This window comes from Anopheles arabiensis, chromosome 2, assembly GCF_016920715.1.
Source record: "Anopheles arabiensis isolate DONGOLA chromosome 2, AaraD3, whole genome shotgun sequence".
NCBI classification, from domain to species: Eukaryota; Metazoa; Arthropoda; class Insecta; order Diptera; family Culicidae; genus Anopheles; species Anopheles arabiensis.
In genome coordinates this window covers 63,300,897-63,316,040 of record NC_053517.1, presented here as the reverse complement: position 1 = coordinate 63,316,040, position 15,144 = coordinate 63,300,897, and the positions used below count along the sequence as shown (strand labels likewise).

General features: G+C 37.0%; 1 protein-coding gene across 1 annotated transcript in view; it reads right to left on the bottom strand.

The window, feature by feature from the left end:
- Positions 1-4,811: 4,811 nt before the first annotated feature.
- Positions 4,812-15,144, bottom strand: part of LOC120896949 (sodium channel protein para) — a 96,171-nt gene continuing 85,838 nt past the window's right edge. Inside the window, 1 exon segment of the mRNA XM_040301489.1 lies at positions 4,812-15,142. Within this exon segment, the coding sequence (XP_040157423.1) occupies positions 14,451-15,142 (692 nt within the window). The 3' untranslated portion in view covers positions 4,812-14,450.

The window sequence follows — 15,144 nt, the reverse complement described above, 5'->3', positions numbered from 1 at the left end:
CCGTATGTATTTCCAGAATGCTAGTGGATCCTTTTTGAATCTGAATTCGATCTTTCTAACGTAGTCAGCATACGCAAAACGGTTAAACTGTTTGTAAATCCGAGCAGCGCGAGCAAAGTTTGCTTGGTTGGTGCTGTTTCGAAGACTGCGCAGTTTTTGTTGGGCATTAGATCTCCGGCGTTTGGCGACGCGTAGTGCATTATTAGCCCACGGTGGTTTCGATGGAGGATTAAAGCAGGGAACAAACTGTTCGAATAATCCATTTAGATGATTTGTGAAGCTTAATACGCTATCGTTGATATAGTGGTTAGACTTTAATAATTCTCAATTGGTTTGAGTTAGCGCTATTGTTAATTCATCAAATTTCGTACGTATAAAGTTCAAATCTCTCCGTTCTGGGGACTCAGAAGACGACAAATTCTGTTGCGGAACCATGAAGCTGGGTAAGTAGAGCAGAGTGATGTGGATCAGGTTCAACTATGGATTCTAAACTCAGTTCTAATGGGCTCAATCGTTCAACGGTCTGGTCATCCGCAAAAATTAAATCAAGTATAGTATTGTTACAGTTGGTGATTGAATTAACTTGCTGAAGGCCGGCCAAATTAATTTCATCGAGGAGAATTTAGCAGGTAGGATGTACTCGGGAGTTGCTGAAGTCAAGCAAAGGAAAATCGTTCCGAGTAATCCATTTAAGATAGGGTTGATTAAAATCTCCGAGAATAATCAAATGATCGTCTTTATATTTTTCCCTAGTTTCATGTAACGTAGTACAGAAAGTATTTATAACATCGGGGTTGCCGATGACTAGGGAAACATCCAAAACTTTTACACGCACCCAAAGACACTCAATTGATGATGTATTAGTAGTGCACAGCGAAGCCGCATATTTGATATTCGTGGCAATGAGAACTCCTCCACCAATACATTTATCACTATTTATGGCAGAGCGATCCAATCGGAAGGTATTGTAGCGGTGGCTGTCAAACAATAGAGAAGATGGGTAACTATCGGTGAGCCAGGTTTCGGTGAGAACGATCACATCCCACTCGGAAATAGATGTACTGGTAAAGCATTCGGTATTTTTTGTGCGTAAACATCTAGTATTTTGATGGAAAATATAGAAAGGATCCTTTAGTGATACATCGTGTCGGCGCGGACACGTTATTGTTTGTGTAAAAAAAGGTGATCCGGAAGAGTTGCCAGCAATATTTATTTGCGGTTCTGTTGTTGATGCAGCGTTTGTTTGTATAACCGCGGTAGAGATCGAGTAAGAAGTAGACGGCTATGGTGATGTGATAGTGTTGGTGAGATTCATGTCCTGGTGAGTAGTGTTTGTTTTCGCAGGTTCCCAAACAGCTGATTGAGGATAAAGCGGTGCAGGTAAGGTGAATCCCGAATATGGTGTGGATATTTTAGGAGCGCGTGGGCGAAAGTTAAACTCTCTGTAAACAAAACCACACGGCCAAGTCGTGGGAGAGAGCGCGATCTCTTTTAGTTCAGAAGGGACACCAACTTTAAATGATATGTATGTGAGAGCGTTTGGATCGCGGCCGTTGGGCAAAATACGTTTCACGGAACAGTTAGTGCAATTCAATCTCCCTTGAATAAATGTTTTCATGCTTTCTTTGGTAACTTTTGGTGCAACTCTCGTAATAAAAATCCATGTTTTTGGTTCTGGTGCTGGTATAAACTGTATAGCGCTGTTCATGGTTAAGTCCTTAGAAGTGCCAATGTGAAGAGCTGGGTGAGAGAATTCGGTGATCGACGTTTCGGTACGCTCTGATGGGTGTGTGCGTGAAATAGTGTCTAGTTTAACGGATTCAGGCGTGGATGACTCTATATTGTCAGGATCAGTGTGGTATGCGTTAACAGATAATAAACTTGTAGTGGGGATACCAGTTTGCTTTGGTGCACTTGTAGCTGTATTTGTAGGTTTAGTGGATGGTAATTTGGATGAAGGCAAGTGAGTGAACCGTTTATCTAGCTCATGAAACAGTTCATTTCTCATCTCATTTTTCAGATCGCTCATCAAACCAGAAATAAAAGAAACAAAGTCGGCTCTAGATTCACGACACTTTTCACACATCCAGCAAAGGCCACGATTACGGGCCATCTCTTTGACACAAGCTGCAGCAATTTTAATGCATTCTGGATGAAACGCAGCCTTGCATTTCAAATAAGGCAAATTTCCACAGCAGAGAACCGGATCCTTGGTGATGGTAGAAGAGCAGATGGCACAATCCATTGCGATGAGAGACGATGGAGTTTGTTGGTGTGATCACATGGTTTGTTTTTCGTATAAAGCGCCGAACCTCCACTACGTTCAGTTCTTTTAGTTCTTCCATGATATCGCTATCGGGCATTCCAGATAATTCCGGGGCATAGATTACACATTGAACCAAATTTATCGTTGCGTGCAGTGCAATTGAGACTTTGGTGCCATCAATAAGTTGTGTCATTTTTTGTATTTTTTCAATCTGTTTAGCGGAGCGGGTCTTTATCAATACTTTAGAGCCGTTTTCTATTTTGATTGCCGGTAGGAATTTCCAATCTTGTTTTCGATACATTTCTAATTAGAAAAGAGTTGTTTGGGAAGGTTTTAGCTTCTACTAGACCAAATATTTCAGTATGCCCGAATTACCGGTACGGTCCATCCATATCGGCATTAACGGGTTTCTATTTTCCATGGAAAAAGATTCCCTTGGAGGGGCGGGGGGCATAATCTCTGCACTAAGGGCGGTGGCAACGCTAATCGGATGCGATTTTATCGGACGAGATTTATATGGAATTTGACAGACAACGTCGGACGTGCGATTTCGTCGTCCGACGTTATCTGTCAAATCCCATATAAAAATTTGACAAGCCATCCGATAAAATCGCATGCGAAAAAGCGTTGCCACCGTCTTAAGCACTAGCTGTTCGTTTTTTTTCCCCAGAAATGACCCAAGCGGAAATTTTCGGACGATAACTCATACACTCTCATAATTTGACAAGCAATATATGATTGTACGTGTGGTTCTTCCATTCGTAACATTTCGCTCTCCAAGTCAAGCGTTGAAGCAGGTTATGTGTATTTCTTTTTGACTACTATGTTTAGTTTGCATTTAAATCAGTTGTGTTCTTTCGTATCGTATCATTCATATAAATACCAACAATTTAAAAACTATTTAACCTCAAAATGTCTAACGCTAGACGTGAAATGAAGATAGCAAATATGCCATTGCACGCTGTTGTGGTTATGTGCCGAAAAAAGTCTGAATCTCGTACACTGTTTCGTTTGTCAAATCGTGCACGAAATAACAATCGAAAAACAGCCGAAAAGTGACATTTTCACTCGTTTGGGTATATGCCGAAAAAAGTCTGAATCTCGTACACTATTTCGTTTGTCAAATCGTGCACGAATTATCAATCGAAAACACAGCCGAAAAGTGACTTTTTCACTCGCTTGGGGAGGGGAGAGACAAAAAACAGGCCAAATGCAAATTACAGTCAACCCAGAAAAACACGTTCACACACGTTTGTATTCGTTGCCGTGCTGAAACTGATTCTTGGAAAGTCCCTGCACACACTTTCTCACACACATACGGTATTGCGGCTATTGGCGTTTTTTTTGTTTTCAAAGTGGGGAGCGTAGTACGGACACGTCTGAACTGGACCACGATCAACACACGACTGGGTGCACTGAGAACAATGTGAATGATGATTGAAATGCAGGAAAAACAATCCGGGACGTACAAGGGGGGCAGACTAGCAAATATCCCGTCTTCCGGGTTAGTAATTGCGCAGATTGTGCGTATGCAGTCGTGGATTTCCCCCAAAGTGTGTTCATTTTGTCTAAGCTCGGGTGGAAGGAAAATAACCGCAACATACACGAGGGTATTCATGAGTTGTAAGCAAATGCATAGTAATTCGAGTCACAGGAGGTCTACGGGGCTTTCAAAGGATGGAAGAAACGGTGGACGGCGAAGAAAAGTGCGGATGGTAGACTCTCATTAATGACCATGATTCTGTCAATACAATTACATCAAGTTAAGATTCTGATACTGACAAACGAATCTTACCGGACGCATTTCACGTACATTTTGGTAGTATATGGATACGGGCGACTCTATTGAGTGCGAAAGCGCAGGCAGTATATGTGTTGTTACGTTGGTGATGGAAGTGCCGGCGAGATGGTGAGTGCCGATATGGTGGCACACCGGCAAAGACGTACGAGGGTTGCGTGCTGAGGCTGCGGGCGATGTGAGTGTTGAAGCGATCGTACTTGCTGAGTCGTATAGGCCGTTTTCAGTTACGGTTTCGGAGGAGCCGTTGTCATTTAGGGCAAGGTGTGGTAGCAGATCACAACTACTGTGTGGTTGCAACAGCGATTGGGGTGTCTGTGATGTTGTCGTAATGTCGTGGTTGCGGAGGCGATTGAAGTTTTGTTGCTGGAGGGGTGCGAAACTCCGGAAGTGGACCAGCGGCCGAGGCAGATGGTACACGAACGGAACGTTTTCTTGGATCATTTTCCATAGAAATCGATAAAACGGCAACCTCCGGTCCCGAACTGCCCGGATAATCGACGTTCTACTGTACTATAATCCATTTCAAACTATTCACATGATTTTAAAATACACATTTGTTTGTTGACAAATGGTAAAATTTAATATGGCATAACGTAACTGTCAAATGGAAACAACCCAGATGATGAATACTTTTTCACGGACAGGCTGAAATTTCAACTTTCAAGAAGATTGAGGGGCCAATATAAGAAAAATGTGAAAATTTCTAGACGATTCTATAGAACACATCAATCGAAACACAATTTCTAAAGCAGTCAAGTTCTATATTTTATCATTTATTTTATTTGTACAAACTTCAACAACTTTTTTCTTTTACAATAATCATAATGGATAATAAATCTATAATCTTTTGTTGTGTTTTCATCGCTCATACAGTAGCATCATCGTTTTCATTAGCGGTCTGTTTTGTTACTGTTTCCCAAAATACTTTACAGATTTATGAGACAGTTCATGTTGTTCTATGTGAAATTGTTGTTTATGTGAATTTGTAGGATTTGTTCTTGTGAATTTATGTTTTTGATGGAATCTTGAGACTTGCAAGTATTGCTATCAATAAAAGAGAAAAATCGCATTACTTTCAGATTTTAATAAAAAGATGTAAGCTATGTAATGGGATGTAACATGCCTACAGAACATAGTAAAATATGTTACATAATATATTGCTATTAGCTTCATAACTGGTAGAGTAGACCAATTTTGGTGCAGTTTTCTAATTAAAAATGAGATATGGTGTAATGATGTTTCGAAAAAAAGCTATATATTAACACCTTGAAAACAAATGTTTCATGTTGTACATGTGATGTTTTGATAGATGCAGGGGAAGGAAAATTCACTATGACATGAAATTTAACAGGGTATTTGTTTGGTGATCACTAAAAATGTACCTTAATCTAGTTTTGGTTTTGCCTTCTGGTTTTTGTATTTAAATTTTAACTTTGAAGTTTGTTTTTTAACTTAAAACTGGGTTTGAAAATAGGTAAAGGCAGACCGGAACCCTTTAAATAAAATAATTCAATGAAACAACGGGAGTTGAGATGTTGTTTACAAATAAATAACGACACTTACTTAAAAAAGTAGAAAAAAATAGTAGGGATTCAGAATGACAAAATTGCTGACATTATCTAACTATTGAACTATTCCAAGTATAGATTTGAGTTCATGATACATTATGTTAAAACAATATTTCGGGAAATATATAAACAAAAAGTCAAATAGCATCAAGTTAACATATTAGAGAACTTTTGATACATATATGTTAAAAAACAAAAAATGATCTATCAAATACGCTTCGCAATAAAAATTTTAAACCTGGGTCTGACAGACTTTTTGCATACAAATTATCAAGTAGAAAATTATTTTTAAAAAATAGTTCAATGAATCTTAGCAGTGAAGCCAAATTCTATTGGGAAGACATAGAATTTGACCTCGGAATTGTTTCGTGAACAGTTTTCAACCAGGACTTTTACTTCAAAGGAATTATGAAATCGATCTATTCCAATGTAAGTAAGAAAAAGAACATTGCTTTAGCTGTGATATGTTTAGAAGTGGGGAATATAGTATACTTTTAAACATTTCCAGTACAAGTGCAAAGGATGTATACACCATTTACAAAACGATCCCTGCTACATTTATTGTAGCGTGTGCAGTTCTTGTACACATTTTATGCCATGGACACATTTCGTATTGTTATGACATGTGTTGCAGAATTTTATAGAAGAAAAATGGTCACGAAATATTCCGTGCTGTTACAATTCATAGTTATGTCACAGATTTTGAATAAATAAAAAAAAGCCTATTTGACTAATTCTTGATATCGGTTATCTCTTTTTTCCATAATCTCCAACACGTTGTACAAAACCAAAAGGCGATCTAGGTACATTCAACTAGCTTATTCCAAAATCGATTCGGACAAGGGGACAATGATAAGCTATTGAAACATAAGCAATATAATGTTATGAATACAAACTATTATGAATTATATTAAAAATGGCACTTGTTTTTAGCATATCATTACTGATTTTTCGAAACAGGTAGGCTCTCTCTATAAGCAATGGTAAGTAGAAGTAATACTCATAGCTGGGGAAGTAGCTGTGTATATTGATTCTTCTTATACTTTGTACTATAACTGAAAACAACTTTTGCAAACAGTTTAATTAATAACACCAGAAATGAAGTAGCTGATAATTGGATATTTCATCATTAATTACAATAAATTCATAACAAGTTTTATTTAAGTAATGACGTCACATAAATAAACAAGAAATTTCGTAACACAGTGTGCTGGTGCTTTTTAAGATATTCTGGTGATATTTTTTATCACAAAGCATAATGTGTGAGATTTCCAAACTATTGTTTTTTTCACCATTTGTTCATAGTTCTTCGTTATTATTCCGTTCACAGTTCTTTTATATGTTTTGTTTGTATCTTCATTTCTGCATGTCATTTTTTTCTGTAGTGTTTTCTGTATAATTCGATTGCTTTCAATCATTTTGTTGCAACAGTTATGTCTTTTTTCCATCTGCAATAAATGTTCGCTTGAAGTGGCGTTCACATTTCTCTTGATTGTACATAATATGGCTAGAACGAGTGAACTTGGTCGAGTTCGATTGAATAGATTATCTTGTTAATTACTTCGTCATTTATCGCTACTTCAATTAGCAAGCTTAATTTTCAGTAATGCGTTTAAGCTGTAAGCTATTGAAATATTTGCTTCCATTTGGCATACGCAAATACAATTCCTTCTTAGTCTATACTAGAAAGAATCACTGCATCCACCCCTGCTGGACAAAATCTTTTATACCTAGGTAGCTTTTAGCCGTAGCAATTGCTTAGAAAATCATGTGGACTGGCTCTTATAATAATACTTCAATGTCTAGTAGTTCTAAAGGGTCTTGAAATAAAATAAATATTTTTAAAACTTATAGCTGGTGATTAAAAACAGGTTTAACAATACATTAAAGAAAAACTATCCTCTGCTTAAAAAATGACAATGTGCTACATAAAAAGCTTACCAACGCAACTGATAACTTGAAGAATGTTTATAAAGTTTGTTTCTTTGGTTTCCTTTCGCGTATCGGGTTTATTACAATAACAAAGAAGCTGATGTATAACAGAGGAGGCGTGATTATGATTATTTTACATTGGTTTGTTTTTGTTGCTGTATTGAGTCCTTCTCATCTCTAATATCGATTCGTAATGTTTGTTCAACTATGCATATTACCTTCATTTATGGATCTTTAGAGAAATCATACGTGATTAAAAACATTCCAGTCCCAGTTATATATTTCGCGATAGAATGTTCTTGTTTCTTGCACTTTAGATATAAGCGAATACTTGTCCATTCTTTCGATTCATACCGTTTGTTTCAAATTGAATCCTTGTAATGTCATGGCTCGACTTTGGAATTTTATTTCTTGCACATTTATTTTTGAAAAGGCACTGAAATTGTTGTTTGTTTTTGGACATGTGGGACTTTTCTCCCTCAATACAATATATCTGTGGTAAATGAACTTCTGTATTATGGCTTCATATGTTTCACGTTTTTTTCTCCTATTTATTCATGCCACAATTATTGTTTTTGCTTTTAAATGCTGTACATTGCTGATGCGAAAGCATGCGAGTGCAATAATTTTGTTTGTGTCACAATTTATCTTGATTATTAAAGGTGATTAAGTACAGCTAAAAGCGCGCCTGGTGTTTTTAAACGTTTACTGGGTTAATCCAGTTACTTCTACGTTTTGTGGTTCTTGCCGGTTTTTTACAATAAAGTAACTAGTTCTCGGCGTGAATCGTTGTTAGATCTATTCCCCGCATAATTTAACTTATTGAAATGTCCATTGTTTGAGAGCGTGATTTTTTTTAAACCTGAAGTTTTTATCGTGGTTTATTTCTCATACCAATTTATTTAATTATTTTTAAATTTAAGATATACACTTGATTCAATAGCTTCTGTTGTTGTGTTTTTAAATCTATCTATTTTTCACTTGTTGCGAGTCAATTTAGTCCTTCGAATTTGGTTTCGAATTTAAATTCCCGTAAGACAGAAAATCGGATATTTTCAAGTATTACAAAAGCACAAGTATGTATGCACGTTCAGCTCTAGCGCTAACAAATAGACAGTGAGCAAATCGACAATATGCGCAATTTTACGAAAACATTACCTGTATTATTAATTCTAGCTAAGTGGCTTCTTTCATGTTCACGCTTTTATTATCTTCACTTGTTTAGCGTTTTGCTGTTTTTGTATCCGAATTTGTTACATCGAAATTGTTTCTCGTTTCATCATACTATTTTTGGGATGAGATTATCCCTACCCCTTCAAGCGAACATTTTTTATTCCATACAAGATGGGTTGTTTCACGGACCTCTCACGATATTTTGTTAAGAAAGATGTAAAAGTAAAACAAATCGATAGATTTACTGTTAACAGATTGTTGCTCCTTATTTTTTATGAAATTGTAATAATAATGTAATAATTTATTGAGGCATATAATAAAACAAAACATAGTTATAAGGACGTTTACACTACCCATATTTTTCTAAAAAAAAATCTACTAAACACACTTTTAACAGGGGTAGTTAAGTAAACTTCGGTAAATCTTTTTCGAGCTATCTTAGCTATCTATCGCTGGATAGATAGCAATTGTCTCTTATGGCGATATTTTAACAGGTGGAGCGAATAATTCTGTGTTTTCGTATTTAAACTTGATTTTTCGATTGCTTTTTCGATTTCCAAGGTCAAAGTGTCCTAACGGTGGAATATTATGGTTTACTTAAAAAACCGGCGATGTTACAAAATATTTTATAAAATTACGATGTTTGTTTCCGACAAAGATTCGTGATGTGTTAACGTAAAATGGGGAATTTTTTCGACACTTGTTTCTGGTGGAACGGAAAGATTCTTCAGCAAAGATATAGGCTGTGTGAACGTAAATTAGAAAGCATCTGTAATATGTGCTATTGGTTTACTTTGAATCGCTATTAATGTTTTGTTTTGTATGGTCTTAACAGCAATCCGTATTGAACATTTATGTCTGACTTGTGGAAATATGTTTGCATATGTGATTTTGTAAAGGAATGTTTATGCTAGAACACTTGTGCCTTAGTGACGGGCGGGTCGACTCGAAGCTACCTGGTCAAAGCCATCCGTAAGCAAACAGGAGCTGCACGGGTCGACCCGAAAGGTAAAAGTAAGTTCAATAGGTGCAACGATTCCGTTAGGTGCAAGAGCATAAGCGACTTCGCGCCGTTCGGGTCGGATCCGACCAAGGTAGGTTCAGTCCGACCCTTGGGTGCGCACTTTGACCCGAGTAGTATTGAACCTGCTTTGACCCGATCTGACCCGAAATCGCTGTACCAACGGGTTGGAATCGCGTATGCTTTCTGCCACCTCTGAACATTAGGACCGCCTCGAACTCGCGGCACCCTCGGGTCGGATTTGATTCCGACTCCGACCTTGGTCTACCCCTGCACCCACGGGTCGGAATCGATTCCGACAGACTCGTACCCGACTCCAGGTCGGATCGTGAAATGAATCGTATGATCCATCACTATTGCATGACTAAGGGTAAGTTAATGTTGATTATGTGAAATTTTTAATAGCTTATTTCCATCAATTTCTTGCCTGTTCATGTCTTGACAACCGAAGCTGTTAAAAGTTTATTTTGCCTTTTTCATACCACTGGGATTGCATGAATTTGTAAGAGATTGATTTTTAATCTTTGGTATATGTTTGTGTTGCGACCCATGTTTTGCAGTACCTGTGTTGGTGGGCGTTCTCTTTAATGTACTCGAAGTTACGAAGTTAATGTACTCGAAGTGTTTACGTAAAGTATTTGATGAATGGCAATTATACACTCACCAACATTCAATTTTTAACAAGCGAAGTTGTACCTAGCTACAGGATTACCCTTTGTCTCTATTATTTTTCTTGTTTGATGGTTTCAATGTAAAAGCATAATACCCTTGACAAAATATTTGAAAGAACAGAATATGTTTAAAAGAACGACATAAACATTCTAACGATCTCTTTGCACAGCTATTCATGTAATCGTAATTCACAATGTAGTGAGCATTGTTAGTAGTATATATGTTTGAATTTATGGAAGCGATATAAGGATTATGATTTGAAAAAAAAACATTCAAGTATTTCAAATTTAATTTAACAGTAAAAATAATCTCGAAAATCGCTATGCTTCAACGATATGGTAAGAGATAAGCTTTAGGTGCTGTAAAGTGAGCGAATGCATGTCTGTGGCAGTGTTTCATACGTAATATTTTGTTACAAACTATAACGATGCATGTGAATCTATAAAATTGGGATGTTAATTATAAGGAGCGATTTCCAATGTTTAAAACCGGCTTAGGCTATAGTTAATACACTTTATAAACGACTGCAGAAGGCTAATCCGTTCTGTTTGTTATCCGTACCAAGTCGGAAACGACACTACCAAAAGCATTTGTGTGTTTTCTTCCCTATGTCTTAGTTTTTATTAAATATCACAAAAGCATTCTGATGAAGCAATCAGTAAAAAGAGAACCTATAACATATAAAGAAATATCGTGTTAAGATATAGCAACCTTACGACGTTGTTTGCTTTTTTGTTTGTTTGTTGGTGCGTATGCGTGTAACGCTGATTTACCAAGCTTATCAACCATTCAGTTGCTTTCATTTGCATTTTGTGTTATCTCATTATTCAGAGGTTGTTTTTGTCTAAAAATGATTGATATATAAGCCTTTTGATTAACTTCTGCTGCCTATAATGCTTCTATTCAAGCATTTACCTCTTGCCACTCATCGATAGAGTTTCATAACACTTGCGTTTTATTCTTGCATACTCGTTAGCAGTTTCGTTACATGAAGCTCCTTTTAATACTTCGTATCGTCTAGATACTAAGTAAATTGCTTCCGGCTCAAAAATAATAAAAATATGTTCACAACGGAACTTGGACAAACCTTGGCTTTGTTTTTTTTTCTATTTATTCATTAATTATGTTCTCCTTTTGAAACTATTTCTATATTTTAAGTTTTCTTTGATTTATCTACTTTTCTTGCCACTCTTTAGCAAGAACCAATCGCATTGTAATGTTACGGACGTTCATATGCTGGCAATATTCGTTAATGTTAAAAGCATTATATTTTGTAGGTTCTGTCCATGTTGTTGAAATGTCCGTTTTTGATTATGAACCGGTGATCTTATGTTGGAATGTTATTTTAGTGTATAAGAGTAGGTATAATTTATTTCTATTTAATTTCAATAATTATAAACATTACATTTAAAGGCTCGCCCCGACCCCTCGCATTTGATTTTTGTTTATTTGCACTTCGATATAAATGATTATGCCTTATTTTAATATTTTCCAAAATCATTTATATCTCTCATTCCTCTTTGTTGGTGGCTTTTTGATTGCACGCAGAAACATATTAACAATGAAATTGGCCAAGCTTGATTTTGCTTTGCTAGTGTGAGACAGATTTCGTTTGACGTAGTTGCATTTTGATGGTTAGATGCGCATGTGAATGTGTTTCAATTAATATTGGCATATTTAATTTGGCTGGTTTTGTTTAAAATAACATAGCATAAGGAGTACAAATCATTACTCACAGGTTTCATACAATTCTCTATTGGTCATGGAAAATTTGTTTTTTAAATGATTCCTCCACAGTAGCGTAAGGCCGTAGGATATTATCCTTGAATTGCGGATTTAATTCGGCTTAAATCATAAAGTTTCTGCTTACATAGGTAAGCAACATTCATTTATTTGTAACAGTGGAAAACACACACAGATTTACCGAGTAGAAATTAACAAAAAAATTGAATTTATGTAGATTTGATATTCTTAACATATAATTTTAACTGCTAATGTAAATCATTTGCATTAATTGCTCGACTATAATTCAGTGAGTTTATATTCAACGAAAAATAAAATATAATTGGAATATCAGATACATACAAATTAAAACCTCAGAACATGCCCATTATCGACCATATAATGGAATCGACCGAGCTCCCCATAGGCAGGACTGACTGACTAGTACATTAATCAATCAAATACAGCTATGCTTATAATTTATTCGGCTGGCGTTCACCGACAACAGTTGTTGCGGCAAATAAAAAAAAGATGATAATATAGTTGGTTCGTCTAAATAAATCGGTTTATTTCATTTGAAATTGTGCTAAAAATGTATTATTGCATCCTTATTTTTTGTTCTATTGTTGATAAGGGTTTCACAAGGTTTAGATGAAAATTTTCATGAAATTAAGTTTTACTTTACACAAGCATACGCACTTATGAGTATACTTAAAAGCCCAATTACATTACAGGAATAATTTCGGAATTTATCTGTCGCTGATCTCATTTGACAGAAAAATCTGCTCCGCAAATGTAGAAACACACTCGGAATAATGGAACGGAATTTTATGTAAAACATGTCTTTCTGTTATTGGTTGTGATTCATGTAAATAACTATTTTCAGCCATACCGGCGAACTCGTTCGTTCCTGGGAACGTTCGCCGCGACGCTCATTTTCACTCATTTCATAGCCCTCTAGATCAAAAATTAGAAAATCGTATAGATTTTGTACTGGCCAACCTAGTGGTACAACCCTGTCCACTCATGAGCGACGAATGTTTCTCGTCGAACGAGTTCGCCAGTACGGCTGTTTGTGTTGAATTAGTTTTGGGAAGAAACTCTCATACCTGGTTTATGTGTTTCTTACTCAAGAAACCACCGTTGTACACTTTGAGAGTGCTGATTTTCCTTCTTGACACAGCGGCGGATCTAACGGTAGGCATACTAGGCGGTCGTCTGGGGCCCTGCCAATTTAAGGGCCCCGTAAATCGCTAGTCTGTCCACTTTTATACATACTGCACACTACAGAGTACTAGCGACAAGGGCCCCGGAAGGATGTACGTTGGAGTGCTGACGCTGGCGATTCCTTTGCACCCCACTCCCGCTAACCATTTACCATTTACAGGGGGCCTCATCTCGTCTTACCGCCCAGGGCCCCCGATACCCTAAATCCGCCACTGTCTTGACAGAATCTACATTGGCCAGGAGCAATTAATTTTTGGCTGAGATTAAAGCTGTGAAAAGCGTTATGACGTAATAATTCTATTCCATATTCCTCAATGTGATGGGACCTTTACTAGTGCTAAAAAGAAGTAATATTAAGACAAAATACCTTTCAGAAAGCAGGTTTGACAAACTCAGTCAAACGAAGGCATTTTTGATCAACCAAGCTATGTTTATATTGCAATAAAACAATAATAATAAGTGTACGTTGTTGTTTGGTTTATGTGTGAATTGTAAGAGGCAAATGAGACCAATTGGCTCAAAGTATCTATAAAAAGTGTCTATTGTAAGATCATTGAATAATTTGTAACATAAACAAATGTTTGTATTGATTTTTTTTTAAATCTGTTCCGCGTTTCATGTAAGTTGCTTGCGCTATAAATTTGATGAAAAAGAGCGAGATTATTGTTGGCTATGGACTTAATATCTGTGTCAAGGGATTTAGCGACAAAGGAATGATTGGTTCTTTTCCATAATAATTATTTTTTGATAGGCGCCCTTTGCTGCTATGATAGATTCCATGCTTATATTATGTTATAACGTTCACTGTCTGAATGATTGTGCTAGAGTGTTTCAGCACCAGCAAAACAACCTTTTTTCTCTTGGGATTCTCTTTTCCATTGTATAGAACGAGGTGTTTCATGCCATTTTGTTTTTTGAATGACTTTTTACATTTACATAAGATAGCATGCGTTTAAGAGAGTCTGTTGATGTTCTTTGAATGCTTAAACCTTACATTGCATGTCATTTCAAATATTATTTCTGCCGTGCTTCGGAATCTGAATCCGAGAGAGGGGGGCGAGACCTGGCTCAGACATCTGCCGTTCGCGATGTTATGCTGGGAGATCGAGAGTGTATGACGACACGGTGACCGTTTTTCGTTACAAATCCGTCGCTCTCCACAAGAACGGCCGTCTGACGACCTTGGGGATCGCCGATGCTATCCGGTGATTCCTTTGGTGATATATTACTATCCACTATGCCTATGTTAGCCTGAGTACTGCCAATAATTCCTTTACTTTTACCACCACCAGGAGTTCCTCCTCCGCCACTTATGCTGCCACCACCATGCTGACTTCCGTTGTCACCACTACCTGTTGCACCATCTCCACTATCATCATTTTCATTGCCATTACCACCACCACAACCGTTATCACAGGCATCTATTTCAAGATCATCTCCTGAAGCGTCTGTTCCGCCTCCGTGACGCTGTTTATAGCGTTTCCACGCATGTTGTATCAGTCGAGCACAGTACTCTTCACGCTGCCTCCAAAGTGTTGATGATACTGGTTCGTAACCAACTTCGTCTGGGCGTTGTTGAACTTCACCTAATTCGGCTGTTTCTTCTATAGGATTTCCTTTTCTAGCAAAAAAATCTTTCGTTAGTGCATCTAGAATATCGACACAGAACATCATATCTCCACGGCATATCGGAATATCCATCGAAATAATCTTATAACGATTTGGTTTATGAATCTGTAGAGGCGGTTCCAGCACATCCAAA